This window comes from Labrus mixtus, chromosome 15 (assembly GCF_963584025.1).
Source record: "Labrus mixtus chromosome 15, fLabMix1.1, whole genome shotgun sequence".
Classification (NCBI taxonomy): domain Eukaryota; kingdom Metazoa; phylum Chordata; class Actinopteri; order Labriformes; family Labridae; genus Labrus; species Labrus mixtus.
Genome location: NC_083626.1, coordinates 10681028 through 10694877, shown reverse-complemented (window position 1 = coordinate 10694877; position 13850 = coordinate 10681028). Strand labels below are relative to the sequence as shown.

General features: G+C 41.8%; 1 protein-coding gene across 1 annotated transcript in view; it reads left to right on the top strand.

The window, feature by feature from the left end:
• LOC132990403 (tumor necrosis factor receptor superfamily member 5-like) overlaps positions 1-13850 on the top strand; it is a 62534-nt gene that overhangs the window by 241 nt on the left and 48443 nt on the right. Inside the window, exon 2 of the mRNA XM_061058671.1 lies at positions 1118-1232. Within this exon, the coding sequence (XP_060914654.1) occupies positions 1161-1232 (72 nt within the window). The 5' untranslated portion in view covers positions 1118-1160. The remainder of the gene's footprint in view (positions 1-1117; positions 1233-13850) is intronic.

The following is a 13850-nucleotide window of genomic DNA, read 5'->3' as shown; positions in this document are numbered from 1 at the left end:
GACAGAGACAGATACAGAGAGAAAGAGAGAGAGAGAGAGAGAGAGACAGAGACAGACAGCGAGTGAGAGAGAGACGGAGAGAGAGAGAGACACAGAGTGAGACAGAGAGAGAGAGAGAGAGAGACAGAGAGAGAATGAGAGAGAGACGGAGAGAGAGAGAGAGACAGAGTGAGACAGAGAGAGAGAGAGAGAGAGACAGAGAGAGAGAGAGAGAGAGAGAGAGAGAATGAGAGAGAGATGGAGAGAGAGAGAGAGAGAGAGAGAGAGAGACAGAGAGAGACAGAGAGAGACAGAGAGAGAGAGAGACAGAGTGAGACAGAGAGAGAGACAGAGAGAGAGAGAGAGAGAGACAGAGAGACAGCGAGAGAGAGAGAGACAGAGAGAGAGAGAGACAGAGACATAGAGAGAGACAGAGAGAGACAGACAGACAGAGAGAGAGAGAGACACACAGAGTGAGACAGAGAGAGAGAGAGAGACAGAGAGGTCTCTGTCTCTGTCTCTCTTTGTTCACTTTGTAATATTTTGGGTTTGTATGTGGACAGTCTTTATGTTTAAATGATTTAAATAGAATAGTTTTTTCATTATTTAAAGTCATTTAATAAGTGTTTCAATATTTACATTTAAATGTATAGTTTGGATGTAGGAGATTAATTGAAACAGCTTTAAGTTCATTGGATCTGGAAAGGGGAGGAGCTTGTGGAGTTAATTGGGTTTAATTGAGACTAGCAGAGAGTGAGGTCACTCTTTTGACCTCTCCTCACCTCTCTCTCTCTTTTTCTCTTTCGTTTTTGATCTGTTTTTTCTTTATTTTATCGAAGTAAACACTTCAACTTTGATCGTGTGGGCGCCAAAATGCACCAGACTGTGTTCCTACATATTGTTGCTTAATGTTCATCATTGTTTCGGTCTCAGATCAACATTTTCACTTTACTGTCTTAGATTTTTAATGTCCCCTGCTTTAACAAAACCATCAATTTAAATTGTCCATATTCGTATCAATATTTAATTCTATTGGGAGGTGATGTTACACCCTGATTGGTGGAAAGGAAGCAATGATTTAAAGTTCAAAGTTTCTTGCTGTTAAATAACTCTCTGCATGATTACTTCTTGTTTCCAGGAGAAGTCCTTGTTTTGATCCTTCTTCAATCCTTCTCATCAAGATGAAGTCTTCAGCTGATCATCCTGATGTTTGGATGTTCAGTAAATGCACTTGGTTGACACTATCATTGCTGGTAAAATGATTTATTACAGCATGCTCTGATTCATTTTGAAGCTTTATGCTGTAGCACTATTTATTTATTTATTGAAATTCTTCTATCACTATCTGGAGTGACATCAACTTTGCTATCCCAGTCTATGAATTCACATTGCATATCATTGAAGAAGGGCAAGAGAGCACATCTCACACACACACACACACACACACACACACATCTCACACACACACACACACACACACACACACACACACACACACACACACATCTCACACACACACACACACACACACACACACACACATCTCACACACACACACACACACACACACACACACACACACACACACACACACACACACACACACACACACACACACACAGTCAGACATGCATACACACAGCTCTGTTCTTCCTACAGCTGACTGAATGTGGCTTGTTTTACCAGAGGTGTATCGACAATTTCTTGTGCACACACGTACAACTTGCAGGGATGCACTTAGTAGTCCACAAGGGCTAATACCTTTCAAAATCCCAGAAGATTTCCTTTGGAGAAATGTGCTGCAGATTCAGAAACTCCTGTTAAAGTCCAAAAACAAAAGCAACAATGAAAAAAGGGTTCAAAAGAAAAAAAACATGCTACAAAAAGCCAAAACAATTTGCCTAACAGCAAACGAGCTGTAAATACACTGAATGTATGGAAATACACCTGATAAACCTGATTCATGCTTCTTGCAGTCCCATGGCTTCCCGCCGAGCGCCTTGCAATGATTGGCTAGTGGCTACAGGGCCCGGAAGTACATTATGCCGTTAAAATTTTTCGGCACTCTGACCGCAATCAGTATCAAACGACTCGACGTTCTCAGGGACTGTGCGAACCGACCGCACCGTGCCGACTGCGCTGACAGCAAAAAGCATGATTCAGGTTTTATGGTGAGCAGGCTGGTCACCAAACATCTGGAGAATCCTAAGGCCTACCCTAGACTATTGTCTGCTGATTTTAGTTCAGCGTTTAACACCTTGCAGCCTCACAAACTACTCAGCACATTAAATCATCTTAGGGTCAATCCATTCATCATTAAATGGTATCATTCATTTCTCACTAACCACACCCAGCAAGTCAGAGCTCACAACCATCAGCACTGAATGAGGATTTTAGATTTCTCTCTGTATTCATGTACACGTTGTCTTCAGTGAGAACATTTCTCTTTCTCTTCACAGATTCTCCTGATGAACGTCTTCACAGGTCAAACTCTGACATGTTATCCATATCAGTATCAGATACATGATCGATGCTGTCCAAAGTGTCCAGCTGGTAAGCGCCATACAAATGTTAAAGAACATTTAATTGAGTTCAGTCAGGAATACTCTGGTCATAGATTTTTTGGCGGTATTACTTCGGCTCTTAGCTCTCAGCAGTATCAGTGCAGCATGCCACAGATCTTCCTGAGAGCTCAGTGAAGCTAAATGTGTGGCTAATCTTCAAACTTATTCAGAAGAGGCTTCATGCACCAATAACTCATTTTCTAGGACAACATGTGGCATGTTTCCTTCATCTCTTCACCCTAATCACAAACATTTGGTTAACTTTTTAACGACAGAGAAAGAAGTATGTTCAAGATCACAATTTAAAGTACTTAAAAGTATATATGCAAACTACAGTCTTACTTGCAATGTTTTGGCCCTGACACGTTCAGTTTAGATTGTGTGCATTACTTTCCTATGCACAGTCTTTCTTAGGAAATAGATGCAAAGGTGCTAAATGTTACACTACACAATATGCTACATGAGTATGTTAAGAAAAATACTAGCAGCCTTTGTGAAAAAAATACCTGATGGTTGGTTTTAACATAAGTCCCACCTCTGATAGGGCAGACAGCCAATCACAGTTTAGGATTTTTGGGATGGGATCTGGGATGGACTCCTCCAAGAATCGCCACCTTAACGTGGTGGAGGAGTTTGCGTGTCCCGGTGAACCTGGGAGCTGTGTTGTCGGGGGCACTAGCCCCTGGTAGGGTCTCCCAAGGCAAAGTGGTTCCGGGGGAGGGGCCAGACTAAGAGCGGTTCAACAAATACCCCTATGAAGCAGCAGACATTAGAGCAAGCCACCTCGCCTGGAAGAGGGAAACCGGGGCACCCCCCTGGAGCCAGACCCAGGGGGGAGCTCGAAGGCGAGCGTCTGGTGGCCGGGTTTTCCTCCATGGGGCCCGGTCGGGCTCAGCCCGAAACAACCACATGGAGCCGCCGCCCTGTAGGCCTACCACCCGCAGGGAGAGGCATGGGGGAAGGGTGCATGCAGAGCCGGGTGGCAGGCGTAGGCGGAGGCCTGGGCATTCTGATTCCCGGCAGCGCAGACTGGCTCTAGGGACGTGGAACGTCACCTCTCTGGCGGGGAAGGAGCCGGAGCTGGTGTGGGAGGTGGAGCGCTACCAGCTAGACATAGTTGGGCTCGCCTCTATGCACAGCGTCGGTTCTGGAACCAAACTCCTGGAGAGGGGCTGGACTCTCTCTTTTTCTGGAGTTGCCCAGGGTGAGAGGCTCCGGGCGGGTGTGGGGATGTTCAAAGCCTCCATTGTAGAAGCTGCGGCTAGGAGTTGGGGCCAGAAGACCATCTTTGCCCGTCGTGGCGGCAACCTAAGAACCCGCTAGTGGACACCAGTGGTGAAGGAAGCCGTCAGGCTGAAAAAGGAAGTCTTTCGGGCTTGGTTAGCCCAGGGGTCTCTGGAAGCAGCTGACAGGTATCGGGTGGCTCGGAGGGCTGTGGTTTCAGTGGTTGCGGAAGCAAAAACCCAGGTGTGGGAGGATTTCGGGGAGGCTACAGAGAAGGACTTTCGGATCACCTCAGGGAAGTTCTGGCAAAGCGTTCTCCGGTTCAGGAAGGGAAAGCAGGGCTTGCCCCGGGCTGTTATCAGCAGGGATGGAGAACTGCTGACCCGGACTTGGGACATCGTGGGGTGGTGGATGGAATACTTTGAGGAACTCCTGAACCCAACCAACACATCCTCTGAAGGGGAGGCAGAGTCTGAAGATCTGGGGTGAACCTTACCACTAACCTTAGCAGAGGTCACTGAGAAAGCTCCTCAGTGGCGTCAGGTGTGGATGAGAGTCGCCCTGAGATGCTAAAGGTTCTGGACATTGTTGGGCTGTCTTGGCTGATACGTCTCTTCAATGTCACGTTGAGGTCTGGGACAATGCCTGTGGGGTGGCAGATCCCATTTATAGAAAGGGGGACCGAGGGTGTGCTCCAATTATCGGGGTATCACACTGCTCAGCCTTCCGGGGAAAGCTTACTCTAGGGTACTGGAAAGGGGGCTCCGGCCCTTGTCACTGGTCCTGTTTGTGATCTTCATGGAAAGGATCTCAAGGAGCAGCCGGGGGGAGGAGGGTTTTCAGTTTGGGGACCTCATAATCTCGTCTCTACAAGCGGCCGAAATGAGCTTCCTCCGGAGGGTGGCTGGGCTCGCTTCTTACACCACTTAGAGAGAGAACATTTACAAGTCTTTCATTGGACCTGTACGACTCACGAACATTTAGCCTCCATACAAATTTAACAGATGATGAATCGATAACAAGATGTGTTTAAATATGTTTTTGAATACATGCTCAAGAATAAAAAATTACTTCTTGACTTTGTTTCAAACAGGAGGTTGTGTTTATAAAGACTGCACAGACTTCAGAAGTACTCTCTGTCTGCCCTGCACTGAAGGAACCTTTATGGACCATCCGACTTCCCGTACACAATGCTACGACTGTAAAAGCTGTGATGAAGGTAGATCTCTGACATTATTATCAAACTAAATAAAGATCAGAACATGTTACTAAACAGTCATCACTGTAAAACCAGCTTTCTAACCTTCAGTTAGTTTGAGTTTGAGTCTCAAACACAGAGATGATCATCTGAGTACTTGTTATTTCCTTACACCAAACTGTTCTTTAGTAGAGCAGAAGTACAGTAGTTCATAAATAACCTCTGTGTTTGTGTCGACAGGTTCTGGTCTGAAGATGAAGACGTCGTGTACGATAGTATCAGACACAGTTTGTGAACCTCTGGAAGGATTTTACTGCTCAGACTCTAGAAAGGACGACTGTGAGGAAGCAAGGAAACACAGACGCTGTGAACCAGGAGAATACATCAGAGAACACGGTTAGTTAAACATATTTCACTTCATCACACACAGACAGTTTGAGTTCAATGTGAACTCACAGACTGGGACGCCATTCTTACCCCGTCATGGAATCAATAAGAACGTACAAAGACGTGATGAAGGCGGAGCTTAGTTAGAGAACTTCTTGACTCCAGTCTTTATGTTTAGATATGCTAACCTGGTTCTTACTGCAGCTCTGTTCTCTGGAAAACAGCTGATAAACACAACCTCCTCCTGTTAGCTGACATCTGAAGAACTCTTCATTAACACGTATGGTGGACGGTGATAGAGGGACTGTGTTCATGTCTAAAACAACCTCTGTGAAATAGTCTCATGTGTTCTGTATTTCCTGCAGGAACTTCCTCCACAGACACCGTGTGCTCGACCTGCTCTGATGGAACATTTTCAGACGGGACGTTTACATCTTGTCAGAATCACAAGCTTCACATCACACATGGACTCTCCAGATGTTCCTGTAATAACTGTCCCTCTATCATTACAGATGTGAATCATGGGGTCTGCTGCTGCTGAGAGCAGGAACTAAGACAGAGGACGCTCAGTGTGGAGGAAAAGTGTCACACTGGACTGGACTGATTATCTTTGGTGTTGGGATTGTTGGGATTTCTTTAGTCTTTGTACTCGGAGTGTTTTATTTCAAACGGAGGAAGATTTACTCTCTAATCTCAGGTAAGGTTTCCACTGTGACAATGAAACATGATCATGTTTATTTTATAGATATTGTGGTCTGTCTCATCATTTATTTGATTTTTATTTCTAATGTTTTATTCCAGGAAACATAAAACAAGCAGGACTCTCTCACCAGGTATGTTTTAAACTCTCTTTACTCTCAATCTGTTTTATGTTCAATGATTTAATAAAGTCTCTCTTATTAATGTTTCCCCTACAGGTGTGAATTCAGGACTATCATGTCAGCAGAATCTGACGTCAGATGACGTCGAAGGTGAGCCAGCAGAGCTTTGATCAAATGTTCACTGACTGACTGAGATCAACTCTGTCCTGTTTTTACAGATTTACTAAATCTTTGATTTAAACTAAATCTCTTTTCTCCTCAGACGGTGCAGAGTGAATCATCTCCAGGATCCTGTTCTGGTCCAGCTGCTGAATCCTGACACACTGTTGATATCTATTTATATGTATATATGTGTTTATATGTATATACGGTATGTGTTTATATGTATATATATGTTTATATTTATGTGTATATATGTTTTTATATCTGTTTTTATATCTGTTCCAGTTTTGTTTTTCTGAGACGATGATTGAACACAAACACTTTCATCAGCGCTCCATCGGCTCTTCTCACCATCAAGTTTAAATCTTTTAGAAATTAAAGATTGTCCCTTTTATTTCTTGGGCCGGCTGTGGTTCAGTGGTGGTCGGTCATCTCCCAAGTGAAAGGTCGGGGGTTCAATCCCCAGCTCCTGCAGCAACATGTTGATGTTTCTTTGGACGAAACATTTAACCCCAAATAACTCCCTCTGCTGCATCATCAGGGTGTGAATGTGTATAGATGAGTGTTTAGATTTTTTTTTTTTTAATTGTTCCTTGTACAGTTCTTCACTTTATACATCCAGTTATGTAAAAAAAAGCTTATTTTAACTGACTGTTAAAATAATTCATGTGATGTGTTTCTGTTAAACTCTTTATTTCTGATTGAACTAAATGTATGACACGAGATGTCAGAGCGCTGTGTGAGGTTACATGTCTGGTAGACTCTTTATGTTTTTGATTCTGTTTTCAGAAAATAAATCAAGTTAATGTTTTAAAATAATATATCATACTCATGAAGAGAGGCTTCAGTCTTTGTTGAAGTGGTTGCAGGTTTGAATCCTGATACTGATTTAAAATGACCAAAAGAAAAATCCTCAAAGCAGCGAATAGAAATGTCTGCAGGTCAGCTAGAAATACCAAAGAAGAAGTGAGAATTAAATATATTTAAATTAATAACTGCAGGGACTTCAAGTTTAAATGTTGACTCTTTATGTTCTTGTTACTATTGTAAAAAGGGATGAATAAAAAGATTTGACTAAATCAAAGTGTCTGATTCTTGAACAATAACATCAAACTATTGAATATCTGTGCTCTGCTGACCTCTGGTGGTCAAAAACAGAACTGTTTGAGTGTCTGTTATTTTAACTTCAACACTCTGAGCTAACAGTTCAAATATTTGTAAGTTAAAGGACAGTAAGAGCTCTGAGGTCAAAGGTCAAAGGCTCAGTTCTGTTTCTGAAGTAAAGCTCTGTGTTTCATACTGAATATATCACCTGGAGGAAGAACTCTGAATACTGAACTCTGTCTCATCATCAATCTCATCTTTCATCTTTTCTTCAAACCTTTCTCTCCTTTCTGTCCTTTACTAATATCTGACTTTTTTTCTCTGTTTTTAAATGGTTTAATTCCCTTAAACTCAGAGGCGCTGCTTGTCAACAGGCAAGGCAACTACTCGTAAATTACGAGTTTAATCTCGAAATTTTAGATTTTTTTTTTTTGTAAATATGAGACCAGAAAAGGCAGAAAAAAAATCAGAAAATGAAGACAAGCAGAAGAACTAAAGAACAATCGATTTACTGTCGTTTTCTTACCATTACAATGACTGGAAATAATTTAACTGTTAGCACAAAGTGTTGATGCTAAAAGAAACAAATGGAGACCCTCAGAAAGTTCTGTCTTTGACCACTAGAGGTCAGCAGCAGTGCACAGCTTTAAAACTGACGTACATTTAAGATCTTACATTTTTAATTAAGTGAATAAAATGAACAGTGTGGGTTAGGGTTAAAGGTTTGTGGACAGTAGAGAAATCCATTAAATGACTAAAATACAGTTCAGGTCAGATTAAATTACACATTTCAAAGTACTCTACTTGTTACTGTGTTAGTGCAATACTCACAGAGGTCACTAGAGGGCGCGTAGAGCTTCAGGAAACACAATACACCATCGTACCTCTCTGCCTCTTGGTGTCTACATACAGGTGTGTTAATGTCCTTAAATCACAGGTATGTACCCCAGTATGAAGGTCAGAGTGTGAGTCTCTGTCAGTAACTTTAATGTTTAAAGTCGAGTATTCTTGAAGCTTTATGTGAGAGATGTTAAACTGTACATGCTAGGCTAGCATACCTGTGGCTAATGCTTAAGCTAACATTAAGGAGCACGTGGAAATGTTAAGAAACACTTAATGGGCTTGTTTTGTGTTGATGGTTATTCTGAAGCACTCAAAGTGTTAATGCAGAATCATTGTGTTTAAGGCAGGTCCAGCTCTAGGTGGAGGGTTGTTGTTCATCTGTTTTTTTTTTGTTTTTTTTTAGAGTTCTGTGACTCAAAATCTTTTCATAGTACACACACCATGGGACCATAGGCCTCTAACGCATCAGTAAGCTACTGGACATAAAACACATAATGTACTCAAATATACCCATCAGAAGAAGAGTTGATTCTATTTCACATGTTTTATTTTGGAGTTCCGTCTTTTTAAAAATATATCTGTCTGTAATAACATCAACTGGAGTCAGTGTTTCAGGGATTTTCTAACATTAAAAGTGTTTGTTTGTCCCCTTCAATGATATTCATTAATCTTCCTGTTTTATTATTATCTTTAATTCATTTGTTGTTTGGACCATAAAATATCATGACATTACCAGCGTTTAGTTTGTAAAGTGATGATAAAAAACAGAAACAATGCAAGTGATAGAGAGCAGACATGCATCCTGCAGACACAGGAAGTCAGTTCTTAGACTCTGCAGTGAGAGAAGAGGAGCAGACATGATGACTCAGGTCAGAACGTTTTGATTCTTATATTTTATTTCTTGTATGTGACCATCGACTCTTTAAAGAGTCTGTGGCGGTTTAACGTGGTGCGCGTGGTCATTTAAAGCAGGATGTGGAAAACCTTTCCCTCGTGTCATCGATGTGTCTTATTGAGCGTCTTCTGGTCGGCGGTGTGGGTGAGAATATTTCTGCATTAAGAATTGAGAACTAACAATAACTTATCGTAATTTAGAGTGTTCAGTTTGATAATTCAGAAACATCAGAGTAGTAAACAGGAAGTGAATTATTCCACAACAGCTGTTTTCAAACGTCTTTATTTACTATGTCAACGTGGTCATTAACGAGGTCATCTGAACGTGGTCATTAACATGGTCATCTAACGTGGTCATGAGGCGCTCTGCAGGGCTCGGGTCTCCTCGTTCTGGTTTAGTTTTTGAACGCATTAAATAAAAGAAGGTTTAAAACTTTATTCACAACATTAAACAGTTCAGTGTGAAGGGAAATATGAACGTGTTGATACTGAAAATACTAAAGGTCACATCGAATGAGACGCCACGGACCGGGAGAGTCAGCGAAAACGGAGCTGCTACGTCACATGACTCTACACATTAAAACAGGAAGTTTAGAGGTTAACCAGAAGTGAACATTATGTGATCGTTACTTCAGGACTACCGGTAGGTCTCAAATCCTCTTGGAGGATGTTCTCTGATTTATTATTTTTAAATGAACGACTCTCAAATTCGGATAACAAACCTGTTAAAAAAAAAAAAAAAACTTTTCTTGACTTTGGGGGTTTACTAGAATCCCACTGTGACATCACAAGGAGAGCACGTTTGAAACAGAGCATTTTTCTCTGTGTTGTAAGACTTATGCAGACCACTAACAAAGGACTGGATGGGTTTATTTCACATTTTGTGGGTCAGTAGACACTCAGGTTACCCAGATATATGTTCAGAAACACTGCAAGAGTGGATTTTTCAGAATATGTCCCCTTTAAGATGATGATTAAATGTACCCTTTAAACTTTATTAAAATGTTATTTAGCATTCATAATGTTATTAATTATAGCAATATTTACAGTGTCAGTCATTATGTTGACCCCACCTTTATTTGTGACAGGCGTCAACAAGAGACGAGCCGTTAGCTATTCTCAAACAAAACCTTTGAGGATTGTTTTTCATTGTTATGCTGACGATTTGCAGCTGTACATGCCACTAGGTGTAGGAAGCGGGTCTGATACAGCTAAACGTGAGGCCTGTCTTGCAGCTGTTAAGAGCTGGTTATCAAAACATTTCCTGTTGCTTAATTCTGCTAAGACAGAAATGATGTTTATCGGACTAGCGAAACCGGGTCATCTTTTTGATCCTATGACTTTGTCTCTCGATGATTGTGTAATCAATCGTAGAGACCGAGTTAAGAATCTTTGTGTGCTTTGCGATCAGACACTATCGTTTGAATTACACATAAAGGAGGTGACCAGAGTTGCTTTTTTCCACCTGAGAAACATCTCCAAGATCAGATCAATCTCGTCATTTAAGGAGGCTGAGGTCCTCATCCATGCCTTTGTGTCATCTAGGCTGGATAACTGTCCTTCTGTCAGGTCTGCCAAAGAAAAGTCTGTGAAGTCTGCAGATGGTTCAGAGTGCTGCAGCTCGTGTTCTGACCGGAGCCTGCAGATATCAACACATTACCCCGGTGTTGACCTCTCTTCATTGGCTCCCTGTTCATGCCAGAGAAGATTTTAAGGTGCTGCTGCTAACTTTTAAAATATTAAATGGCAGCGCACCATTGTACCTTACCGACCTGGTGAACCCCTATGTGCCTGCCCGAGCCCTGCGTTCTCAGGGGACGGGTCTTCTGAATGTCCCAAAGGTCAGAAAGAAGACAGTTGGTGAGCGGGCTTTTTCTTTCCGTGCACCGACACTTTGAAACAGTTTACCTCTGGACATCAGGCAGGCTTGTTCTGTTGAGGTTTATAAAGCTAAGTTAAAGACCCATCTGTTTACTGTTGAGTATGACTCATGATTTCTCTGTGTGTTTTTCTGAGAGTCCGAGTGTGTTTTTTATTGTTTTTAGTTTCCAAAATGTTTTTTAAACTGTATTTTGTATTAACTTTTGTACAGCACTTTGACTGAAAGTGCTATATAAATAAAAGTATTATTATTAAAGACGGGAAAGACTAGAAAACTAAAGTCAGGGTTGGTCATTTCCTCCAGATCCACTTTTTAAGATTCTGGTGTAAATTGTCTTTAGGTCCTGACAGAAATTAATAACTCGTGTTGTCTGAAAAAGGAACAAAGAAAATCCATCATCTGTATCAGTTTGTAAGTCTGTTAAAACTTCAACCAATGTCTGCCACGAGGTACCAATCTGATGAACCAATCACACGCCTCCTTGTCTCCCTGCTCGCTCTCTACCTCTTGTGTGCTCTAGCCCACACTCAAAGAGATGAGCTGAGGTCCGCTTCTGGAGAGACGGTGCTCGAGCATGTAAGTGAGGGGGCGTGGCTTTAGAGGGAACAAAGGGGGGGGGGGGGGTGCAGACGGCACAGAGGCCTCTGATTGAAAGCTGCCTTTATTTGTCACAACATGCAGCAACACCAGGCGAGTAAAGGTCCTGACACACCAAGGAGACCGCCAATCCGTCTGTGAGCCGTCGCCCCTCTAGTTTTTGCGGTGTGTCCAGCTCTGTCACTACCCGTCGGCCCCAGTTGGCCTTTTTTGGCCGACTCTACATGTTGAATCTGAGGACCCGGCGCCAGCGCGGTTGGGGGTAGGACTCTCTCTGATTGGCTGTTCAGATAAGCGAAACAGGAGAGCCAGAAAGAAATACAGAAGCGCCTTGTCTGTTCTTATTCCACTAATAAAAGATCAAGAGCTGACAACACCACTTACTACTTTTTATCAGACATTATTCTCCAGTAGAAGTTCATATATCACGAGTGTTGAGCGACAGCAGTGAGAAAATTGTCTCCTCGTATCGTAACAACAGTTTATTTATCCGCGTTCTTCCTCGTCCTTTTCTGGTTTGCCCGTTTTGGAATGATGATAACAGACTACCGCCCCCTGCTGGCATGGAGAGTTATGTGGTGGTTGGCCGTCGGCTGTAGTCTTTGCGGTGTGTTCTATTGCAGCTTTTTGGCCAAGACAAAAGTTGTTCCATTTCGTGTCATAGATTCTAGTGAAAGTGCATCATCTTCATCAGAATGAGGAAATATTTTCAGCACAATGTGTGACTTTAATCTGTGAGTTTCAGCTGTAAATAAGATTTAGACAGACTCATTGGACAGGAAGTCAAACAGCAGTCTGTAGCAGGTTATGAGTTTATTTAGTAGGCTTCTTGTTTGTGTCCTCTCTGTATTTACTGTGCCTTTTTGCTTTTCTATCTGTCAGGCGTAGGATGCTACAGCAGCGTCCAAGAATCCCCCTCTGATGATTGATCAGACAGCGACACCCAGACAGCGGCTGTTTGGTGGAACTGCATGTACTATTTTGAACACAAAAGAGCAAGGAAATGCTTTTTTCTCTTCCTGCTTCTAACCAACAGTATTAACACAAAATAATGGCATTAATGGCAGATTTGAACCCACATATAATCAGATACAGATGTTAAACTTTCAGAAGCAGCAAACAGACCAAAATAATAGAATAATATTCTTTGATTCAGTCCAAATCCTCAGTTGTTTCACAGGCATTTAGCAGCAGACCAAAAAGACACGTTTGCAGGTTATTTTAATCCACATGGCAGGGTTTAAAGTGAACCCAGGTCCTGGTTGAGGTTTAGAAGAGTCTTCTTGGTTCCTGTTGTGTTCTGTTTTCTGTTTTTTTAAGCAGGATCCAGAATCTCAGCAGGTTCTCTCTGGCTGCAAGAGTCAAAGTGAGCACGTTTGACCTTTTCATTCAGTGTCTACAAAAACTCTGAAACTACAGTACCACATCCTGACCAGCAGGTGGCAGTATTATATTAATATATTTCTGTTGTTTTGAGAAATGAAATCCTGAACAGTAAATGGAGAGAAGATGCTGAACATCAGATTCTGAGGAAATCTGAAATCTTAAAATAAACTTTAAGTTTTAGAAATACTTTTACCCACATATTATATTTATGTTTTACCATATGTTTAATTAATTGTTCAGCTGGTTGTAGTTTTATACTTTTTGAACAAAGTTCAGTTTTTTTAAACTCAGGACATGAACTGAGCTGAAACACTCGGTGAGGTGTTTGTTCTTATCGAGCAGCAAAGGAGATAAAAACTTTAAAACAGATACAGAAAAACAAACTGTTTTTATAAAAAGCATTAATAAAACTAAATGTCTGCTTTTTATTTATTTTTACCCAGTCGACTTAAGATACCGTTCTAACTCGTCCTCGTTCAGAACATTAGGCGTTTTTGGACTGCAGGAACTTTTCATAGTTCTAGGAGCTGTTGGAACCCCTCCCCCTTTTTTAATGATTCCACTGCAGGAACTATGAACTATTTTAGTTCCTTGAACCTGTTCAGGGGAACCTTTTAGCTCCTGCTTCCCTGTACATATTCTCAAAGCACCATGGCGGTGTGAATGCAAACAGAAAAAGTACCCCATGGTGGATAGTACCCCTAAAAGGAAGAATGTGTGACTTTTTTAATCCTGTAGGTGTCGCCCTTGAGCCCTAGCATGAAACCAAAACAAACTTCTGTTAGGCCACGCCTCCTCCATACTGAAGC